The 23,880-nt window shown below is 43.8% G+C and overlaps 1 protein-coding gene across 1 annotated transcript in view; it reads left to right on the forward strand.

Annotated features, from left to right (window-relative positions):
- Positions 1 to 23,880, forward strand: part of CDH5 (cadherin 5) — a 302,086-nt gene that overhangs the window by 258,601 nt on the left and 19,605 nt on the right. The window contains exons 8-11 of the mRNA XM_069653040.1: positions 339 to 478; positions 9,187 to 9,311; positions 11,418 to 11,526; positions 18,037 to 18,282. Of these exons, the coding sequence (XP_069509141.1) occupies positions 339 to 478; positions 9,187 to 9,311; positions 11,418 to 11,526; positions 18,037 to 18,282 (620 nt within the window). The remainder of the gene's footprint in view (positions 1 to 338; positions 479 to 9,186; positions 9,312 to 11,417; positions 11,527 to 18,036; positions 18,283 to 23,880) is intronic.

A 23,880-nucleotide genomic window follows, 5' to 3' on the forward strand; every position in this document is an offset into this window, starting at 1 on the left:
CAGGATCAGTTACCTTAGAGCCTCTACTTGTGGTTCTCCTGAAGCATCGGTAGCAGAAGAGGCAATGCTGACAGTTTCACAGTCACTGGGTTTTAGCACCCCCTCGCTGCACTTACTGAGGTCAGGATTTTACTCAATGCCAATTAAGGTAAGGTCAGTGGACTCCCAGAGAGTCCATTTATCTGAATAAAGCTCTAGGAAGTGGAAAGGGTATCAGGGATGGTAATTGAGGAACTGTATAGAGGCTACAAGATCACTACTAAAGTTGTATATTTATTTAATGAAAAGAAACATTGAATTCTAACAACTGTATTTCTGTGTCTTTTATTCTCGTACAGATACCTCATCAGAAAATCTGATACCGATCATATCACCGTTCTACCTTCTGGAAGCATTGTCAGCAGAAAACCTTTAGACAGAGAAGCCAGTGCTTGGCAAAACTTAACCATCGCGGCCCAGGAGCTGGACTCCAAAAACAGTGAGTAGTTCCTATAAGTCCATGTTACTCAGCCTCTGACTCTCACCCTCATGGTGTCTCATTCATCCCCTCTCTCTTCCTGCCTGGCCTTTACGTTTGCTGCTTCTCACTCTGGCTATTCTGTCTGTTTCCCTCCACTGTGATTTCATTACATTATTTCCCTCATTTCCTATCTCTTGTTATTGTTGCCTTCCTCTATCCGATACTTCTTTCCGCATTCTATTGCTCTCTTATTTGCGTCTCTCTTGATTTGGCATTCCTCCTTCATAGAGCATGTTTTGTTTTCCACATCTGATCCTGCTTTCTTTTCTTCTGGGTCTTTCTTGTTTTTCCTCCACCCCTCCCCCTCGTCCCACTGCCTTACTCTTCTCCCTTATACCTCCTCTCCATATATCAGTCTTGCCAACTCTCACACGAATGTTCAAATCGTCTCTTCTTCTTGAGATACTTCTTTCGACGTGTATCACAGTCTCTCTCTCTCTCTCTCTCTCTCTCTGTCTCTCTCTCTCTCTCTCTCTCTCTCTCTTTCTTGCTTTTCCTTTATCTGCTGTTCTCTTCCTTTCTGTGCCTCTCCCTCTGTTGCTCTCATATTTGTCTCTCACTTTTCCCCTAGTAAATTACAGCATGAACAGTTTACATCCTCGCCTATTCATAACCTACAGATGTTTACTGTTTAATTCTTATTTCTATCCATTGCACGTGTAAACTGCACAGGAGAAGTTCCCCTGCCAAAAAACCAGGCACTCTCCTGGCCAGTGTACTTACACGTGGTCAAGAGCAGAGCAGACAGACGTCGGTTTCCCTGAACATAAATGCACATACAAGAGTACACGTATTCAATAGAGTAAAATAACTAGAGACTATGGTTAGTTTTCACATGTTAACCCAGGAACAACGCCCCATTTATGCACGCTAGAACCTGGGGCCAGATTACAGAAAATGTGCACCGGTGCAAGTGCACATATGCACGGTATTAGCACTAGGGCAAAGTTTGCCCTATTTTTAAATACACTGGGACACATTTGAAAACTATTGCACCATGAAACTCCAGTTTAACATATTAAAAGCACCAGGGCAAACATTTCCCTAGTGCAAAAGAGATACATTTTTGATGCATTTTTCCATCAGGGCAAAGTTTGCCCTAGTGCTAATACCATTCTGTATTAGCACTAGGGCAAACTTTGCCCTGGTGCAAAAATGCAGTAGAAATGTATCTTTTTTGCACTAGGGCACTGTGTGCCCTGGTGCTTTTAATATGCCAAACTGCCCTTGTCATGGTGCAGTAGTTTTATAGTGTGTGCCACTGATTTTAAAAATAGGGCAAACTTCGCCCTAGTGCTAATACTGCCCTTGCATTGGCGGACAGTTTCTGTAATCTGTCCCCTGGCAGGAGTACTTTGTTCCCAGGGAAGAAGCAACAACTCCTCATGTGTGTCGTTTGTAAATCAACTATATTGACAATGATCTGTCAGTGAGTACACTTTTAAATAAATTACCTCTCACCCCACAATTCCATGCAAAGGTCCACTATTCCCCACGATTGGTAAGTATCCTGTCTGTGCTTAAAGTACTCAACAGTACCATACATTTCTTACATATAGGCTGCGGTTACAGCCATACTTTTCATGTCTACCCTCTATTGTGAATCAGGCGTCACTGTTCCATTGCCCTACAGCGTCGCCTCCCTCGCCATGGAGGTGGGCTGCCATTGGTCCTAGCGCTCAAGTCCTGTTGTGGTATGGGTGTGGACAGTTATGGTATGTAACTGTTCTCCCTGTTCCTTGCCCGTGTTCCCAGCCTTACTGCCTTGACAGTGATGCAGGGGCAGTGGACAGGGCAGGCCGAGGGCAGGAACACTGGAGGACAGCACCACTGTGTGGGGTTTGGAAATGGAAATTGCAGTTGAATATGTCTCACCTTCATCCCCAAAACCTGACTGGTTTTGATAGTAAGGGGAAAGAAAAAGGCGGGAGACTGTGGTGCCAGGGTGGCAGAAAGGGGGTGAGCGGAAGTGCTGTGTCCACCTCCTGCTGCTTTCAGTGGGATTTCGGTATATCTGCCATGCTCTAGCTCCGAGTCGGGGAGAGGAGTAAGTAAACAGGGGATGGGGTTGCAGCACTAGCAATATGCCTCTGGGAGAGGGGGGATTGCAGTGGCCTTGATCTACTGCCAGATCCAGTTTATTGGTCTCCCTGATGCCACGCTGAGGTACACACCCACCTGGCAATGATGTGAAACCCAGTAGCCAATCCCCTCAGCACCTCTACTGTCTATTAACAACAGTTGCCCACTGGTGGCTTTTGACCTTAACTATCCAAAGCTAAAAATCACACTGAATTAGCTAATGCTTGGGCAACTTGAGAGCCTTGTTATGCCCGCTCTGCACCACTCGAAATGCTGTTCTCTTTTCCTCGATGCCCCCACTCGTCTGTCTGACACTTTATCTACCTGTATCTCTAGTTCCAAATCGCCAACATTAGAATGCTTATGAAAATGCTAAATACCTGCCTGAACGGCACATTCTGCAATCAGAGTTGCATTGTTTTTTCTTTTATAGCAGCGAATTCAGGCACACAATAAAGAGAAAATGAAGGGTCACTAGAAAAGTAAGCGTTATCTCATAAAAAGTGGGGGAAGCCGAGTAATGTATGCCTCCTGTCACCGTAGCAGGACTCCGGCAGACAGAAACAGCTTGATTTCAGCTACAGACATAAAAGCACATGACATAAAACAGGTCAAAAATCCATTACAAGGGATACAAACAATAGAATAAATTTATCAGTTAAAAATCAATTTCAGAAATCCTATCCTATTATTTACATAAATTGCCAATATGACAATTTGTAAATAAACACGTTCAAATCCATCATAAAAACAAATGCTTATAAAATACAGGATATACAATGTGTTGAAGATCACAAGAAGTGTGTTCAACAGTCGGGTTAGAAGACACTACTGTCTGAAGATCTTCTCAGCCAGGCCCTAAAACATACAGGCTAGCATTGGCCTTTGCCTCCGTTGAATGGCCCCTGCAGCATAGGATGATCGCATCATTAGTGCAGACACTGACAGTCTGGAAAAGCGGCATAAGAAGTAATATCCTAAGAGAGATATATCTGGTGCAAAATAGCAGACAAATGGCCTCATTACACGGATGGCGGTAGGGATTTACCGGTACCGGTAAAATACCGGTACCGGTAAATCCCTACCGCCTTACTACGAGGTCCCTTTGCGGGTTGGGGGATTTAACGCCTGCTTTTTGCAGGCGTTAAAAATCAACCCGCAAAGGGACCTCGGAGCTAATTACAGCACCGCAAAATTGCGGTGCCGTAATTAGCGCCTTCCCCATTCCCGTAGAGCCCTATGGGGCAGAAATGGGAATGGGGAAGGGCAATGGTGGAAGGGGGATTTACCGCCCCATCGACCTTGGGATGGGGCGGTAAATCCCCTTTCCGCCAAGGCGGTGCCGGTATTTTACCGGCATGAGCCATGGTGCTAATAGCACCATGGCTCACCGCCTACCGGGTAATGAGGCCCAATGTGACAGATGCTCTTTCCCCTCTGTGCAAAACTTGCAATAAGTGCTCCCATGGACAGATTGTTCCCATTTCTCTGCACGTGTGGCCAGTGGCAAAATCCTCAACCGCAATTTGATAAAAGGATTTGTGCCTGGGAAGTGCTCCACCTCTTCCACATACTTTTCTAGTCCCAGCGTGGATTTCCTTGAGAGATACAATTGCAGCAAAACACTGAACTCGATCTTCTTTAAGCAGTTAAGACTAAAGTGATTGTTGTACTGCTGCTTGATGTTGCCTTCAGTGGCTTTACAAATACTGAGGGGTTGAATCCATATTTGGGGCATCCCTATGGCGGAAGTCATCTCTCGGCTGTATCTAAATCAGGTAATGATGTCGCCCCCTGGTGGTTATCAACTCTTCCATTGCTTCCCTATATAAGGCTAAGCAAGGTGGATTCCACAAACTGCCTCAATATACAAGGGGTATCAAACGTGCCTCAACCCCAATGCCTCTAATGCCCAGTTCTAACCTTAGTGACACATTCGATGTACTTTGTTGGCAAGATAGCAGTGACTTAAAGATTTTGTGTGGAGCCATTAATACATGGGCCCTCATTACAACCCAGGCGTTAAGGGGTTAACAGCGCCGTAAAAGGTGGCAGCGCCATTAAACCCTTAACGCCTGATTACGAGGTCCCTTTGCGGGTGGCACTTTAACGCCTGCTTTTAGGAGGCGTTAAAAAACCAACCCGTAAGGGGACCTAGGAGCTAATTACGGCACCGTAATTTACGGTGCCATAATTAGCGCCTTCCCCAGTCCCATTGAGCCCTAAGGGGCAAAAATGGGAATGGGGAAGGGCCATGGCAGCATGGGGAATTACCGCCCCGCCAACCTCGGAATGGGGCAGTAATTCCCCATGCCGCCATGGCGGAGTCGGTAAGTTACCGGCATGGACCATGGTGCTACTAGCACCATGGTCAAACACCTGGGTCGTAATGAGGGCCATGGTATAGACTACCTACCCACAAATATCAGCCTCATACAATGCTGAGGAGAAGACCTGACAATGGTGAACTTCGAGGGAGGCGTAACCAGCACAGCCTCCAAACCTTTAAAAAAAATAATGGTTGCCCCCACCCCCGTGTTTGGCCAGCATTATAGCACTCTGCTCCACTTGGGGGAGCCACCTGTAGCATGATGTATCAACACACATTAATATATAGAGAAATGTATTTTGACCAGTGGGCCGATTATTACCCAGGGATACTGTTCCCGGGTTGACTTTCATTATGGAATGGTCCTTAAAGGGAGTCACCATGATGCAAAAACTAGCCCTTCCATATCCTAATTGCAAAAAGCCTCTATTCGATTTCTTCGAGAATTACACCGTGGAGTGCGACCTGTCTAACAGTTGGAAGTGATTAAAAAAGGGCAAGTCAGGTTATTATTTATTTATTTATTTGCATTTGTTAAGCGCACTTGCAGCCCATAAGGCATCAAGGCACTGTTACAGAGGATACACAGATTTAAGATTACATACAGGTGCCAGAAGGCTCTTAGTACAGGTTAATCCAATAAGGGGCTGAATCTCACTAACCAAGCCCGGGTTCAAAGAATTCTTTCAGAGTGGATGCACCCACCGGCCATCTTCCTGCCCACTTCCCGCTGCTTCTCTGCCTTCCCTTGTAGTTGTATTTTGTATTTGTTTTATTTGTATTGCGCACCTGGCACAAGGGCATCTGGGCGCATTTCTTAAAGGTAGTCACAATGGTTACAAGGCAAAGTATCACAGTATATAAAATAACTGTAATTTGTAAGAATAGCAGAGTGTGATACTGAATACATATTTACAAGGAGGCCATAGAATAAGCATGGGTAACGTGTTTGCCAAGACGGCACAGTTGCTGGTGGGGGAAAGTATATTCACAGGAAAGTAAGAGAGGATGGTTGTAGAAGATGTAGCAAATTTGCATAAAACCCGGAGTGTGGTCCTGCTCGCTGAGCCAAGATTTGACTTTATTCTTAAACGCATGGTCAGATGGTTCAGCTCTAAGTGTGAGGTAATGTGTTCCAGAGTTTGGCAGCAAGGACTGGAAAAGGAGATCCCCCTGCCTTCTGGAGCTTAAATCTGGGTATAGCGAGTGAGTGGGCATGAGCAGATCTTAAAGGTCTATTAGAGGTGTGGGCTGTGAAGCGGTTAGCAAGATAAATAGGTGTGTGGTTTGCTAGGGATTTGTGAGTCAGAGCAAGGGTTTTGAGTGATATTCTTGAGGCAACTGGGAGCCACTGTAGACTATGGAGCGTGTCGCAAATGTGAAATTTCCTAGGAATATTAAGGGCCTTATAGCATTATTCTGGGTAAATAGGAGCTTGTTGATGTTTCTTTGGCTGGTCCCTATATATAGGCACCAGTCCCTCCACTGCTGGTCCCTCTGACCCTCCCCAGCAGCTCCTTCATGCCTTGATTGTGGTGCAGCACACCTTGCCCATCAGCCCCTGCACACCTTCATCATGATGCGGCACCATCACGCTGCAAGATACCACCCACACATGGCCGCAATACACAACTTCCATCAACCATAGCCAGCATAGCCAATGGGAAGGGATCATAGGATTCCTAGTCCAAAACGTTTGTAGAGCTGTAGGTTGAATGCCTTCTGCTTAGCCAGTATGACCCCCCGACCCAAGTAATTATTGTCATCAGTATGTAGTAAAAACATCTGGGGTGATACGTTTTAAGTGTGCTCAGAAATGGGCCCCATTTGTTTCTACCAGTGGTGTGGACCGAGGCAAATTACAGTGTGGTTCCTGCAAGCAGCTAGGTGATTTAGTTTCTTTGATGATTATGGAAGAAGGAGATGGCCGGGAGGTGAACTAGAGTTAAGTGTGGAAGCCATCCAAGCTTACAATGCTGCATTGTCCTGAAACATAACACCTGCAGGTCAAGATTCTTGATTGGCTGGGATAGCCATAACTGCCATGGCTGCTAATATGGCGATAATCCCCCATTCCAATGGATGGAACGGGAGATAACATCCCGGCAGGCCAAGATATTGGCCCAAGCGAAGCGAGAGCGGATCACAAGGGCTCCGGATCGTTATCTCATGTTCCAGCCAATCGGAACAGGGGATTAAGGCTATTAGCACCCCGGATTGCCAAAGCAGTAACCCGGAGTGCTAAAAAAAAGATTTTCATTCGTAAAATGGGACGCGCGCCAAGTCCCATTGTGCGAAGGAAAATCCTTTTCCAAGAGGCCCACCATGGAAAGGGAAGCGGGCCTCCATACAAAGCAGCTATTCCCTTTCCATGGAGACATGAGGGAAGTGAGGGGAAGGAGCGAATGCAGCGGCGCAACTTACCGCCACCAATATAAGGTAAGTCAGGGGGTGGAGGGTAGAAAAAAATAATAAATGAGGGAATGGAGGGTGGGAGAAAGATGGTGGCAGGAGGAGCCGGCCATCAGGTGGCTTGTAACACGAGCTTGCACCGGCGGTTTAAACCCGCATTCATAGCCATCTGATTGGCTGGCTCCCCCCACTATGGTGCTAATTAAAGAACAGGTCAGCGAAGTCGACCCAGTGGCAGTAATTGCCCTAGAGAAAGTGCTTCACATTCCTTCCCAAAGCTAGCTGCCTGCCGCGCTCATACTCCCACCTCTTGTAAGATTCCCCACACCTCAATGCGGGCATTGCTGGAAGTGTGAGTGTGGCAGGTAACTAACTTGGGGCTGGCATGCAGAGCCCCTCTCTCTCCCCATGTCGTTATTTGCAGAACCTTGCTGTATTCAAAATTGGAATAAAGTATGTTTAAATAATGTCCAGCTAAATTCCCAAACATCTGCTAGCGTTTACTTTAAGTACTCATTAAAAAAAAAAATACAAAGAGACGTTATGCTCCTCTGTAAACATAACAAGTTATGGGCTACTGGTTAGGTTCATTATCATTGATAGATAAAGACTACATTTGAATGTGTTAAACCTTTGGTGATGAAGGAGGGAGATCTGGTGCTTGTGGAAAAAGGGGGGCTCGACGGTGTAGGTGAAGGGGGTGCACAGAGGGAGCAAATGTGGAACCTGAATAGAATAGTCAAGGTCTGAAAGGGAGACATTTTGTGGGTGTGAAGAAGAGGAAATATGTTGTGCATATTATCAGCATATGCCAGGTTACTCGTGGCGCTCGGGTAGCTCTGAACCTCCGGGATTGGAATGTGGGGGCATCTGGAATCTGAGAGTGACAGTTGCAGGTTGCAGAAGGGACAGGAGGCTCACTGAGCAGGAGCTCTGTCTATACCGGTCAGATAAAGGACATCAAAGAGCTCACAGTGCATAACATGAATCATGATATCTGACAATGCATGCAACCTTGCCTGTGAGCCTCTTCCCTACCATCCACCAGGCAACAATTAATGAAGATTTTTCACCCAAGAAAGAAGGCAGAATCCAAGAAAATTTCTATGCACATTTTGATCAGTGAACACCCACTTTTTGCTTAATGAGTCCACTAAAATAGTCAGTCTTCTCATAATCACAATGTCAGCTCAAACGTGACTTTGACAACAAAATAAATCCATCGTTTAAAGAGGTTTTACAACGTTAACGGAAACATTTCACAGTGTTTTGCCCTAATCATGATGAATTTGAGATCCTACAGTAATGGGTTGCGAACATGAGACAAATTCAATGTTATAGCAAAATAATAAAAACTGAAAGAAATCCGTTGTAATTTGTCAGAGAAAATATGCATTAACCCGATGATAATTTGCTCTTAACAGTAAATATAAAAACATACATCACAAATGTATGTCCAATAGCGTGTGTGGCCTTTACGGTGTCCTTGAACCATAGTAGGATATCCACATGAAAGGCGGTAAAATACAAGTAGTCATCTGAGGAGTTTACTGAATGCAGTGTGTGCTCATATGGTGACCAATGCATGCAATATTGCCTTCCTGTGATATGTGCTGTCTGTTGTGCTTTCCACATGTTCTGCCTACTCATATTGTGCTTGGGCGGTAAAAACATGCAGTACCTGGTTTACCGCTTTTATTTACTGGATCATTTGTGTCTGCCTGTGCATTTTTATACAATTATAATTAATTGAAAGTAGGAATAAATCCAAACAAGAAAAATAACTTTTACAATGAAAATACTGGCTGGACCTTCATTGTCACCTTTTGTTTTCCTTCTTCAGATCCCATCGAGGGTAAAGAATCTCTCACACGCGTCTACGTTAAGGTCCTCGATGAAAATGACAATGCTCCGGAATTCGCTGAGCCGTACGAAGCCAGAGTGTGTGAAAATGCTGCTCCTGGAACGGTACTTCTTCTGTGGCTGTTTATTCGTGCCTATCAATCCTGGCCTGTACAGATGGGCATGCCTACAGGGACATCCTTTCTCCTTTTGGAGCCCTTCTGTCTGGGAGTGCTTCGTGTCTGGTACAGAAGGGGTGCGACCAAGCAGTTCGGGGCTCCAGTACCCGTTTTGGGGTGGGACCAAGCCTTATTTGCATATGTCTTTCCCCTTTCTATAATGGCTTGGCAGGCTGAAGAACGATGGTCTAGTGGGTTACCCAGAACAATGTCAGAGGATAAGATTAATTCTGAACTTTGCAGCCATCACCTCTTTCGTTTGTCTTGTGCTCCCTGGCAATCATGATTGGCATTACAGACAATGTTTAACAAGTGTGTACTTTTCAGAGTAGCTTTCTTGACCTTTGAAGCAAATTGAAATAGATCCTTGTAAGGAGACATGCTTTGCTCTTTATATTTGTGGATGTTGAAAAAAATCATATGGTTTTAGAGATTTGTTACCAGTACAGATCGTCGTTGTTTGGCAGGAACACGCCATCCAATTGCGTAACAGTTTGCCTTTGCCTGGAACAACTCTTCGGGAGAGAAAACAGGCACATTTAACCGCACGTTGCGACAGTATTTTAATTTTGCCCATTGCTTCAATGTGTTAAGCCTGTGCGTTTGTTTTGAAGCAAATCATGACCTGTCAACGAATGAACATTGTTTCATTGGAACAGGATTAGAGAGGTCTGCTCTTCCAATTGAACATTTGCTGGCTAAGGTTGCACAAAGAATGGTGGACTCTTGGGAGAGCAAATATCCTTCCTTTCACTGTGTGTGAGGTCTCGGGAGGACAGATCAGGGAAACGAGCGACGCAGGTTCAATCCCCGGGTCCAGACTTAGAAACCTCCGCGTGTTATAAATAACCAATTATAAAGTCCGATTTTGCCATGTAATTGTGTACATTTCATCAATGTTAGGCCCAGGAAAGGTTTTCCCAAGGAAAGCCACGCAGCAGAGTATTTTCAATGCCTCAAGCATAAAGGTCTTCACGGCAGCTCAGAGGTGCCCTATCAGATCTCTAAGTATTTCATGCACCGTCTTTGTGAGTTGCAGGATTTCCTCTTGATATATTTGTAATATCTTCTACTAAACTCTTTCCACTTGCAGACATTGTTCTGAAAATCTGAAATGTCTGAAGGTTCTATGAACTATGTGACAATTGGCAATGTTCTAACCCTCTCAAATTAGTCCACGTATATGGTCTTCAAATCCTTTAAAATATTTAGGACCTACATACAACACCTTAACATAACTGCCTTGAAGTGCATTGCTTCTTTTGGAACCTATCAGCAACCATATTGGTTTCCGGTTTCCTCAGGCCTCAGCGGTGAAGAGGTCAGGCCCAGTGGCTGACCTCTGGCACTGAGATGCCAGCTGGTGAGTGCGGAGCTGCTGTCAAACAGCACGGAACGCACACATCTGATCAGGAATTGGGCTTGCAGGTCCTGTGATGCACTTAGAGCACAGCACTGTGCTCGGCAATTGGCCTCTCAAGTCAGATGCCTTTCGCCCGAGCATACCCTTCGGTACTGACAGCACCGATGGTGCGCTACTTCAGCACTGTGCATTTTACAACACTCTCAACTGTGGCATCGGAATGAGGGGAGGAAAAACTGAGGGTGGCCGGGAAGGATGGTGGAAAGCTTGTAGTTTTTTTTCCTTTCGGTGTACTGGAGAGGAGCTACAGGAGGGAGGTGAGGCAGGGTGGCAATGTCACAGGTCTTTTTATTTCCCTTTTCGGGGTGGTCAGAGGGAAAGGAAACTACAGGAGGGAGGCGAGGAGACGTGGCAGAAGGTCAGGCTTTTTCTGTTGTGCATGAGTTTCCCGTCTCCCCTTGCACTGCAGGTCCTTGGGGACAGGGATGCTGGGGGTTGGGGGGACGGGGCTTACAGAACATACAATTGAAATTTAGTAACTATCACTAAAGGGGATATATTCACCTTGGGGTTCTGAGTGACATCACTGACAACCCCATGGAGGAATATATCCCAGTTGTTGATAGGTACCCGTCTACGAAAGCAAAGTACTTTGCTGTATTTTCTAATACAGCTTTTGTTTACTTTCAGGTGATTATTAATATTTCTGCCATTGATCCAGACGAAACAACACCAGGAACACGGTTCTCCTATATCTTAGCTTCCAAGGACAGTAATTTCACAGTGCAAGATAATCATGGTAATGTACATCCCCTGTCCAAGCTACTCAATATGGCATTGTATTGGGATTGTATGTAAGGTACCCAGTCACCATACAAGGGTTATTTGAAGGAACTTAGTCTTTATTCTGTTGTGATTTTTAGCTATCTGGCATAATGTAATCCATCAAAACCTTAACTCGAGCTTCATCTCAAAACAGGGGTGTGTCAGACAAATATCTTGTTAGATCAAATCAAAATGTATTTGCTAAGAGTGAACTTGCTCTCATATTGCTTTATTTATTTGAAATTGGGCATCCGGAGAATGGAGGAATTGTTTTCTTCTGGAAAATAAAGTGGTTGTTCTTTGAAACTGTTTCAAATAGCAGTTTTAGATCATAAAGTGATTCTTAGTAGATGTCAGAAACATGGCCAAGATTGTTCATGCATGTCATCATTACCACTAATTACTGAGCATAGTCTCAGCACCCCACTACCAGGAGCCGTGTGCTCATATCAATGTGCTGTTTACTGCTGCATAAATATAAATGTGCATGAAGTAAGATTTGTCATCCAGCTAGGACACCCATGTTAGTACAAATAACAAGGAGGGTCCTGGGAGACACTCTGCCAGACATGAGTCCTGGTTACAAGAGCCTTACCCAGAGTCTTTAGCTCACTATCTTTCACAGAGAAGAAATATCCCAAACATATCAGCCTTTGTCCTGCCCAGGGACAGTCCAGCACCGAAATGCTAGGCAATTCTCCTCTGAACAAGAGTACCAACAGCAACCCCAGACACGTGTTTAGGTCTGGTTGAACCTCATCAATAGGGTGTAGCTGTGCCTCTCTAAGAATAGAGAGCAAGGGGTCCACGTCTGGATTCCCCTAGTAACTTAGGGTGAGACCCAAAGTTACTTGAAATATGCAAATAACAAGGGGGGTTCTCGGAGACTCTCTGCCAGACATGAGTCCTGGAAACGATACTGAGCTAAAGACTCTGGGTAAGTCTCTCGTAACCAGGACTAATGTCTGGCAGAGGGACTCTCAGGAACCCCCCCTTGTTAATTCACCCATGTTAGTACTACAGTATATCATGAACGACCCAAATAATGTGTGTGCTTTTGTGTGCGTGTTTGTGATATTTTTCTTTGTTGAATGACCTTTGTTGAGTGATTCCTTTTGACTTATTTTTCTAAGTTCTACATTGTTTGACATTTTTCACAACAATATGGGGAACCCTTGCATGGATGCTGTATTCATCAATATACCTGTGACTTCTGAAAAGCCTTTCATCCAAACTGAGGCAGGCACATTGCACTACAGATTGAAGTGACCTTCAACCAGCCCCATGTTAAGGCGTGTCAATGCCCTTTTCACAATCCAAATAATTATTTGAAAAATATCAGTGTGTCTTCCTGATATAAGAAAGATGTATTTAGTCTGGTAGGAGCTGCAGTGTGAAAGGACATCCTACGGCTATCGCAGCTTAGCCGAGTCCCCAAACATCGCTCATTAAAGAAGCTAGATGCAACTCCAGGGTTCCTTGTGGAATGCTTAGCCTTCAAGCCACACTGACACACCCACACTGCAACGCAACGGGTCAGAGAGAATGTTTCACAGCCTGATTCTCAATATTTTGAGTTGGAGCAAATCAGTAGATGACCAAATGCCCTTGACCAAACATTCTAAATCACAATTGCATGTGAGCATCTCAAATATTTTCCAGGCTTCTCCAGGTTTGGTCCAATTTTAGGTTTTGTGAATCAGGTATAAGATAGCTGGTGCAAATCGGAGAATTGCACCGGTATCTCCACTTTTGCTCCAGTGAAGATTCTTGCAAATCAGACAATGAATAGTTTTTGTATCCACATCACAAAGCGTGTTCCAGATTGTTTCTGTCCAACTGTAGTAGGACGTCTTAAGACTCTGAATTGTATGCACCCCACTTTAAAAGGCCCTGAGACATTTTGTTGAACTTTGCCTGTCCTTAGTGTAGGCATAGCCTGAAAAGATGGCAATTTCTTCAGAAGAATATGCAGGAAGACACTTGCATACCTTATTCAATTCCACTGACATGAAAGTAAAATGTCTAAGTATTGCACCATTTTGACACTAAATGCCATTAAATAAGAGTGTAAAGAAACAAATGAAAACAACTGAAAATAATCTATTTCAAGCCATAAACAAATTAGAAAATAAACAATGACATTTAATAGGAAATAAAGTCAGTGACGATATTGCTTTTTGATTAGGGGGTCAGGTATGATTACTTTCTCTTACAAAAAAGTGAATATACAAAGTCAATAAACAGAACGCACTGAAAAACATTTCTTCTAAATTAGGTTATTTTTGTCTGACTTTGGCCTTGAGGCTGGACTGAACAATGAGCCTAAATAAATAATCCATCCCCTCTAGTGAGAAGCATGCGCAGACAAATATGGGCTTGCCCAGAGGCGTCGCTAGGGGGCGTTGAAGGGGATATAGCCCCCAGTCTTTTGGTTGTAGCCCCGGATAGAAGCTCAGGGACTACAACCAAAAGGCTATAGCTAGCCCCGAATCCCACCAGTCCCGACATTAGCTTAGCCCCTGATCTTTACCAGACCTAGAAACACCCCACTTGCTTGTAAAGCAAAGGGGCAAATCCCAAAAGGCGTGTGCCATTAAAAGGCCAATGGTAATATCAGAAATCAATAGCAATATACAAAAAAGTGACCTACAATACCTGGCCTAGAAATCTAATAACAAAAGCATGCATTAGATCAACACACATATAATCCTTGAAACAGCAGAATTTTCTTACCCTATAATAAATGTGTACTTTCCCCCTTTGAACATGGTATTCTACCTACATTTTCAATTGTAGCACACAACCATGGGCATCATTTTATGGGCGGGGGCAATTGGGTGTCCCCCCCACCATTTGTGGCACACCATTTTGTCCCACTCATTTGGCAGGCGCCCCTTTCATTTAGATGTTTAGATGTCATGCCCCAAACATTTTCAGCAAAGTTACTCCACTGCACACAACATTTACAGTACTATACATTCATCTGTGGAGAATTGGCACAGTGATGGAAAGACCTACTTTGGGAGATTGCTGGAACTGTCGCCCACACCAAATACTCCCAAGCCTGATACACAAAAACGAGAAACCTATCTATCTACAAAACAAACGCTAAGTACTGTAGCAGACAGGGAATAACCTAAAATACATACTCCAACCCAGGCATACATGGCCTAGTCCGAATTTGACATCCTCTCGGTAATGAATAATTCAATACAGATTTCCAAATGACTAAATATGTCTAAGAACCAGAAGAGTGAGTGTCAGCCTGCTGGATCAGCATGCCATGGAAAGACTCCAGGGCCTGCAGATGCAGTGATGGGTCTCTTAGCATCCTCAGGGTCCATGTCGTTTTAAAGATGAGAATAGAGTGCAAGGGCAATCAGACTGAGAGTGAGCGAAAGAGAAAGAGCTCAGTGCACATTGCTTGGCACTACTGCCCCATCGAAAGACGATAGCTCCATGGCGAATAAATCAATGAATTGCTAAGCTCCCAGAAGTTTGATTAAACTCACATTTTAATCAAATTCTGTCTTATGACAAATAAGGTAAAGAGATCTTAGAATGCATCAACCTAGTAACAAACGCTCAGATCATTAAAACAACAAAAAGACTAACTTTGCAGAGCGCAAGACTACTCAAGGAGTCTTTTACACAAATGTCTTTACAACTATTAGCCTCGAGTAGTGGGTTCAAAAATGTGTGTCAGGCCACCGAAGTGTCATGGAGGAGGCTTATCAGTCAGCCACGCCCACTTGGACAGCCCAGACCTGACATGTCAGGCAATTCTCCTCTGAACAAGAGTATAAAAGGCAAGGCCAGAAAAGCATAGTTTACTTGATGGATGTCATCAGTGAGGTGCAGCTCAGTTTCAGCATCTCTCTAGACATTGTCAGCAGCCCAAGAGGCTGAGAAGCACCCAACGATAGTAGGCTTGGTTTTTCCATTTTGTACTGTCAGCAGATCTGGTTGGCCTGATCTGAAAATAATGGAGCTCTAATGGTGACATATATTAACGAAACCTCTGAAAAAATATACATATATTGGATCACTTTATTTCCTCTTCACGTTATGCTGTATAATCTTCTCTTTTACTATACCCAAAGTAAATCTTTCTTTGTATACCTCCTTTTTCTTTTCATGTGTACACCCATACCCAGACCAAATCTACCTGATCCCGGAGGAATCTCCCAGACTGAGCAGGACACTCCTGCTGCTTCATTCAAAAATATAGCTCTCTGAGAAAAACAGCATTACTATTCTTCCATTCCCCCTAACATTGATAAAATGGTCCCCTCTCTGCCTGAGATTGATAAATATGACCTCCCCTCCTGAAAAGGATTCAATGAATCCAAACCTCCCGGAAACTAATAGAAAGAAATCTCAACTCTCAGTGAAATTGATGAAGTTTGTGCAGCTTTTCGATACATTGCTATAATAAACCCCACATGTCTAGGGAATTAGGAAAAAAGTGTGAAAAGGAAAGATTTGGTGGAAAACAAGTAAACAATAAGCATTCTTGTCCTCACCATCTAAAATGAATTATTTTTATTGTTACTTTTCTCCACTGAAACTGTACTTGAATTGAGACCCGTTACATTACTTATACCCAAATGAGTCGATTGACGTATCCATTAGTTTGTGTGTCTATGCTCCAATTATGTTGGACCCTCCCTTCTTGCTAATCCGCAGAGCGCTGGGCAGATTCCTGCCACACAGCAGGAGATCAGGGAGGTTCAATGAAGGAACAGTGCAAGCTCTGAGCCCACTGTCCATGTCAATGAGTAATCTAGAAGGGACCTCCATAGAGTTGCTTTTGGTGACTTTGCCAGGTGGGAGAACTCAAGTAGTGCACGGAACCAGTCTGGTCTGGTCCCTGGGGGACGTGTGGCAGCACCATAGATGCCCCATGCCCTTGAAATACAGGAGGCTGTGCATTAAACAGTGCAGGAGTAAGAATGGCTGACAAGTGCTAAGTCTGCCAACGACTGCTGGCTGCAGCTGCTAAGCGCACCACCCAAATACACAATGCCAATTGCATGTGCCAGTGACTCTCTTTACTAAACTCTTTTACGTTCAGGCCTCACTTACACTGTGCCTACGCCAGCTGTGCACTGCCCCGTCTCATCCAAAACAGCATGCTCAGTCATCACAGTCGCTCCATAGACTTGTATATGCACAGGCTGCGGACTGCTGAGGCCCATTCTTAGTAATAAAAAATGATTAACTGGACTAGCACCAGACACAGGTTTTGGATTCTTGTTCTGCAGTCCACTTCTTTCTTCATGTAATTCACAAAACTCTACTTGTAGGTTATCCTTTTCGGTATGTGGTCAATCCGTCGAATGCTATTGCATCTAACATCAATCCATCGAATTATTAGCATCGAAATGCCATTCCATTGAATGACCATTTTGTTGTCTATAATTCGATGGATCCATCGAAATGTGTTATATTGGATTAGGGTTAGGGGTTAGGGTTGGGGATAGGGTTAGATTAAGTGTTAGGGTTAGGGTTAGGGTTAGGGTTGGGGCTGGGGTTAGGTTTAGGGTTAGGGTTAGGGTTAGGTTTAGGTTAGGGTTAGGGGTTAGGGTTGGGGCTAGAGTTAGATTAAGGGTTAAATTAGTGTTAGGGTTTCGGTTAGGTTTAGGGTTAGGGTTAGGGTTAGGGTTGGGGCTAGAGTTAGATGAAGGGTTAGATTAGGGTTAGGGTCGGGTCTAGGATTAGGGTTAGGTTTAGGGTTAGGGGCTAGGGTTGGGTCTAGGGTTAGATAAAGGGTTATATTAGGGTTGGGGGGTGGGTGTGGGGGCTGGGGGGGCTTTTGAGGGGACGCCCCAATATACATACAAACTTAAAAACGTTCTCAGGAGCTGGCCAGTGCTGAAATTTCAGCACTGGACAGCTCCGTGTAACGAATTAGGGTTGGGGGTGAGGGTTTAGGTGTGGGGGGAACCCCCCCAATTTACATAAAAACTTAAAAACATTACAAGGAGCTGGTCAGTGCCGAAATTTCAGCACTGGACAGCTCCATGTAACGTTTTAAAGTTACAAAAAAAGCATTGAAATACTATTTTTACATGTAAAAGTGCATTTCCATTGAAACCAGTCCATTTATATTTTTGATGGACTGGTTTAAATGGAAATGCACTTTTACATGTTATGCCTGTCGTTGCTTTGGCAGATGATGCTTTACATTAGATGGTTTCCTATGTCGCTGCTTTTCTTTCGACGGATTGACCATAAACCATCCTTTTCTATGTACTAAAAAGAGATTATGTGAAAGAGAGGGATTATGCATGACTTGCTGGTGGGTAAATTAACAATTCACCGACATTTAGTAATGACTTAACACATCTTTTATGCAACTTGTGTTTGAGAATCCCAATGGAGATGTGCATGCACTGTAGCTTTCATTAGTTATAATTAAAGTATAGGTGTGTGATCATGATTTGTGGTCATATCTTCATTTTCCAATCTCGTGCAGATAACACGGCTAAAGTCATAGTAAAATATGGAGGACTGAGTCGAGAAGAAGCCAAATTCCACCACATATTCATTAACATCTCCGACGGAGGCAATCCAGCACAAACCAGCATCAACACCCTCACCATCGGTGTCTGCACCTGCGACGAGAACGGAGAGTTCACCTTCTGTGAGGTGGCAGCCAAGCAAGTTGGAGTCAGTGTGAAAGCACTGGTTGCCATTTTTGTGTGCATTCTAACTATTTTAGGTAGGTTTTCAGGTTATCTACATACATATGATCACGTTATTTCATGTTAGCTATTATTTGTGCTTTTACATGAAGTACAATTACTCTGATGTTTTGTTATGTTAACTTGATTTCTACCGTGCAATTTATAGCATGCACCACTGTCATTTTCACGGTCTCCAGGCTCTGAAGACAACTCAAACCTTTGCATGTGTCTTTTGCCAACATTGTTGTAATGCCGCCCTATAAAAGGGGACTGAACAATGTTTTTATTCTTCAAATCTTTCTGCAGGTCTATTTGAGATTTGAATAACACAGTCAGATAAGCCTGAAAACTTTTCAAAGGGCTATAAAGTGTCAGTATGGTAGATATCGTGTAAGCACTACCGAGCCCATTAGAGTTTGAAATTACTAGCCTTTGAGACCAGTGCATTTTTTTATAAAACCGTATTGTCCTTGTTTATATTATTTGATAATGTCTGAACCTTGTTAAAGTTATTTGGAGCACTGCGCAACACATATATCAACAGTAAAAACAAGCATAAAACAGAAAGATAACAATATAAACAAGTAAAGCATGAGTAAAAAGGCTGAAGAAAGGCAAACACAAGGAATAAAACAATTAAGTCTTGTAAGGAAGGCAGCATGGCATCAACAGTAAGACAGACACTAGTGATCACATTTCAAGGGTGTTATTGAACTTCAAAAGGGTAATCTACAGATGGGAGCAAGCTACGACCATCAAATAATAATATCGCCGTCCTAGTGGTGCCTTTTCAAAATAAAAGGGCCCATACTAAAAACTATTGCCAATCCTTACCTCTAAATACAGATAGTGTGGGAAATAATGTTATAAAAAAGAAAGAAGTGTTTAAAATGATATGTCAGGTTTTCAGGCCATAGGCCTCCCTTCCCTATGTGTTTTAGCACAGGATAAGGCGGTTCACTCGAGCATAGCACATTCTCTGGCTTCTTTAGCATGAGGTTACAGTTCAGTCATCAGCGCCATGGCCTCCAAAGCGTAAGTCTTCTTGCTTCTCAAAAGTCTCTTCAGTCCAAGGGCCTGATGCAACCAAATAGACAATAAGTTATTTTCCCTTCTAGATTTTCACAGGTATTCACATCGGGTGATGCACTGTCCACCCCAGATCCCCCTCAACCCGGCTCAGACCCTTTTAGTTTGAAGTTCCACAGAGGCTTCCCTCTGCTGGGCTTGAGCCTGCCTTTCACCTTTCACTTTATCGTACAATGTTTGTAGGTTCTTCCTTTTCGGGTGACTCACGGTTCACCCCAGATCCCCCTCTGCCCGGCTCAGATCCCTTCTACACAATTAGTCTCCATCAGCCAGGCTTGGACCAAAGTCAATTTTACATCAAGTATCGAAAACTGTCGAATGTGCACAGGGTTTGGCTTGACCCATTGCAGGACCACTTCTATTTCACAATTATCTTTCTTTTAACGTTAGCACCCTTTCAGTTGGATATCTAACAGACTTTCGAATGAGCACCCACGTGATGCCGGACCACTCTATCTATGATATTGCTTCAAAGTTTCTTCACTCATCTGCTGTTTTAATGATCTTCTTCATACAATGTTGCCGCTTGCAACCTTGGTTTCCACACACAAAGGTCTGGTATCAGTCTACAAACTCACCGGCTGTGCTGACTTCACTGGTGCTGCTTTGTTGTAGGAGCCAAGGACAGGATCACAGTGGCAAATGCTTCTCCCACCTTGACTATAGACGTGGGAGAGCCGGTTACCTCCGACACACAATGCAGGATTCTTTAGCTTTAATTCCAGGTCTTATGTTTCCTACTTTTGAAGGTTCATGGAAGATGCGGTTTGTTGGTGAAAAGGTCAAGAGTATTTCCCTCCTTGCAATTTTCTTCGGTCTTGCCATCTTCCGCCTTGTATTAAACTGCCATCTTGGAACTGCTGCTTCCTTGCGTGCCTTGCCTTGCTTTGAGTGTGCTTTCATGCTCCGCCTTTTATCCATTTGGGGAAGTGTGATGGAAGTCAGGTGTGTGCAATGATCAGTAATTGCCTGACCCTGCCTGACCATTGTAGTGGGACATGTCAGGTATACGGCTCGGGTGTTAGTCCATTTTCCCTCACAGTGAGTTGTCCGTGAGAAACTGTTTGTGTTGAAAAAGAGGGGGTTGAGACCCTACGTATCCTACCGGATAGGGTGGGGTAACAGAGGTAGAGGGAAGTGGATACTGCATTTTGCTGTCTGGTGTCAAACTTCCACTTCCCAAAGACTCCCCATCCAGGTGATCCTCCTGCACTGGTCCACCCCCAGGAACTAGATCCAAAAGCGTTGGCTGTGTCCTGGCCACTTGGATGACAGATCCCTAGGGACTAGCAGGTGAGACACCTTCAGGTTTCTCATAGTTTGGAAAAAAAGATACATTTTCCGTTCCTTACGAAACAGGTGGTGGAGAGGTGCAATACTGAAATGCACCGGAAGAGCAGACGTACTTTGTGCTTCCTATAGACCACTCTATGGAATTGGTTGGTGACGTGTGAAGAGATATATTTAAAACGCATAGCCTTAAAAGCAATACAACACATTTTAAAGTGCACGAAGAGAAGATAATATTGCAGCAATGTGGGAACATTTTGGGACACTAACTACCTGTCGAGCAACAGTATAAAATGTCGAACAAAGAAATCTAAGGGTATGATTCTCAAAGATAAAAAAGTGGGCAAATTTGAGATTCACCACAAATGCCCCAGAAATAGATGGGCCTCATTCATAGAAGGGCACATCTCAAAGTAGCGCCACTTTTGAAAAGGAGTGCAAAATGTGAGCAAAAGATGGGAAAAGTGAGTGGAAAGCATGCACATACACCAAATTAAGCATGCAAAGGGGAAGGGAACACATAAAGTGATCAAGGAAGCACCAGATTCCTCATTCACACAACCAGACACCTGGATTTGCACAAAAAATTCCTTTCAAGATTTTCTCCTTTTCTCGATGTGGAGCAAGTGTCCCAGAACAACTGATTTTTCTAACTAAAGAAGCACACTGTGCACCACGTGCACCCCAATCACAACCAACAACACAGTATAAAAGCACATCACAAAGATACAGTTACACAGATACAATTACACATTCCCAAAATGGACAATCCATCAGGCATCATGCTTCTGCACTGACCTCTGAGAAAGGCAATGAAATATGGAAGTGTCACTGTAATTGAACTGGCTGATGAAGAGGTCACCCAGAACTCCCTCTTCCCAACCCATATCATACTGGAGATGGTGAGTCAGTGAGAGGCACCTATGGCAGCCCATGCCACGCAGCCACTAATCAATGTACTGTCAACCCTGTATTTCTTTTCAAAAGGCTCCTTCAAGATCACCAGTGGCTCATGGTGCTGATATCATAATCCTCACAATCACTGGCCTAATTCAAGGTCCTCAACATTTCCCCACATCTGCCAGGGTATGCCTAATTATACATGTACCATGACAAGAGTAGTGAGGGTATTTTTTAAACACTTTCCATATGGCTGTCTAGTAATCACACTGCCACTTTTTACATAATTATATGAATTAAATGCATAATCATACTCTACATGAATACAATCATAGACACCAACCTTTGACATCCCTGAATGAAATGGCAAAACTACCTCCCGACACATTTAAATGGTATACACTTACTCCCATTTATTTATTTATTTAATATATTCATTTGTTTCACGCCATAGCACGCAGGCATCAGGGCTCACATAAACACGCAAGCCAAAACACAAACGACAGGAGACAAGAAAAGAAAGTAACCATCAAAGCGCGATTAAGTCAATTATTCAAATGAACAGGTTTTCAGGAGTTTTCGAAATGGAAGCAAATTTCTTTCCTGACGTAAACCTATAGACAGGGAATTCCATGCATACGAGTCCTGAACTGGAAAAGACCTGCCACCTCCATTCACTTGTCGGACTCTGGGGCAGAATAATAGCTTAGTGTTACTAGAACGCAGTGCTCTCCTTCACTCATATTTAACCAGGCTTTCCCTGAGAGAAAGGGTAGTCATACCATAAAGGCATTTATGGGTCAAAGTAATCATCTTGATCTGCACACTGGCAGCCACAGACAGCCAATGGAGTGCTTTTCTGTTTGGAGTTCATGAATGCTTGCTTTGCCAGCATCCGCCAAAAGGACATTGCAGTAATCAATCCTAGGCAGAATAGTTGCTCGGGCCAGCGTTTCACAGCTTTTAGTCTCAGATGATACTGGAATGTTTTACTATGTATTTATGAGCTTCCGCACTAAGAGAGGATTCCAAGTAGATTCCAAGTGTCTTTACTTTGTTAAGAACTAGAATATTGCAGTCCTCAATAAAAAATTGCAATACTTTGAATCAAGTTTAGCCCTGGCCTGGGTTGAGCCAAATATCACAAGTTCTGTTTTGGAACTATTTAGGCACATCCAATGCGTGGACATCCAGTGTCTGATGGACTTATAAATAGGGTAAGCCTGTCTAAATATCTGTCGTAGTCACCATTCAGTCACAACAACAACTGGGTGTCATCAGCATAGTTCTTAGACTGCACTCCAATTTGTGTGAGCAAGTCACAAAGCGGTTTAATGTAGACATTAAAGAGTGCAGGCAACACGTGTCTGGGGTAGCAATTGCCGCTCTTGTTCAAAGGAGGTTTGCCAGGCATTTCGGTGTTGGACTGCCCTTGTGAGCGGGACAAAGACTGATATGCAAATGGCTATTCCTCCTTTATGAAAAGTACAGTGAGCAAAAAGCGATGGCTGTGGACTCTCAAAGTGGGTAAAAACCACAGGACAGGTTATCATGCCATGTCCTTTCTAGAGAGGGGTGCCTGCTACCTTTTTTGTATGAGTGTGGGCGACAAGCATGCTCCTTGGGGAACTCCACAGTACATTGGGGCTGAGTCTGAAACAGCATCAACCCAACTCACAGTGGATCTCCTATTGTTAAAAAGGAACAAATCCATTGCACAGCATTTTCGGAACTTTCTCCTGTTGTAATTAGCCTTGTCAGGAGGTGCTCATGATCTAAAAAATCAAACACCGTTGATAGCTCCAGCAGCACGAATAGCCCAGTCTTGTCCCTATGCATAATGTCTAGAATGTGGGTCTGCAGATCTAACAAGGCACTCTCCGTGCCATGGTTCAGGCGAAAGCCAGATTGCCTTAGATGAAGAATAGAAACCGACTACTCTGAACTTAATACAAGGCAAACTGACAAACCTGATAGCCTACCTTCGGTACGAACAGCTATGAAAACTGAAACGATCGCAAAGACCAACATAGAATACCTCACTCTTACTATATAAGCAAGCTAGCCTGTCCTTATGTTTTGGTATGACAGGCAAGAAGATCATTAAAGCCGTCCTCCTGAACACCAGATATCTGAATAAACACACCAATGACATGCATGATTACATAATAGATAACAACATTGAGATATTATGCCTGACAGAGACATGGCTCAAGGACGTACGTGGGCCTGAAATCAATTTAGCAACACCTGGAGGATATATTTTCTACTCTCGAAATTGTGAGCAAGGCCATGGGGGAGGAGTTGCCATTTTGGCTAAGAAATAATACAATCTCTTTGTAGCCCCTAGCACT

The sequence above is a fragment of the Ambystoma mexicanum genome, chromosome 1p, assembly GCF_040938575.1.
Source record: "Ambystoma mexicanum isolate Mex_15411 chromosome 1p, UKY_AmexF1_1, whole genome shotgun sequence".
NCBI classification, from domain to species: Eukaryota; Metazoa; Chordata; class Amphibia; order Caudata; family Ambystomatidae; genus Ambystoma; species Ambystoma mexicanum.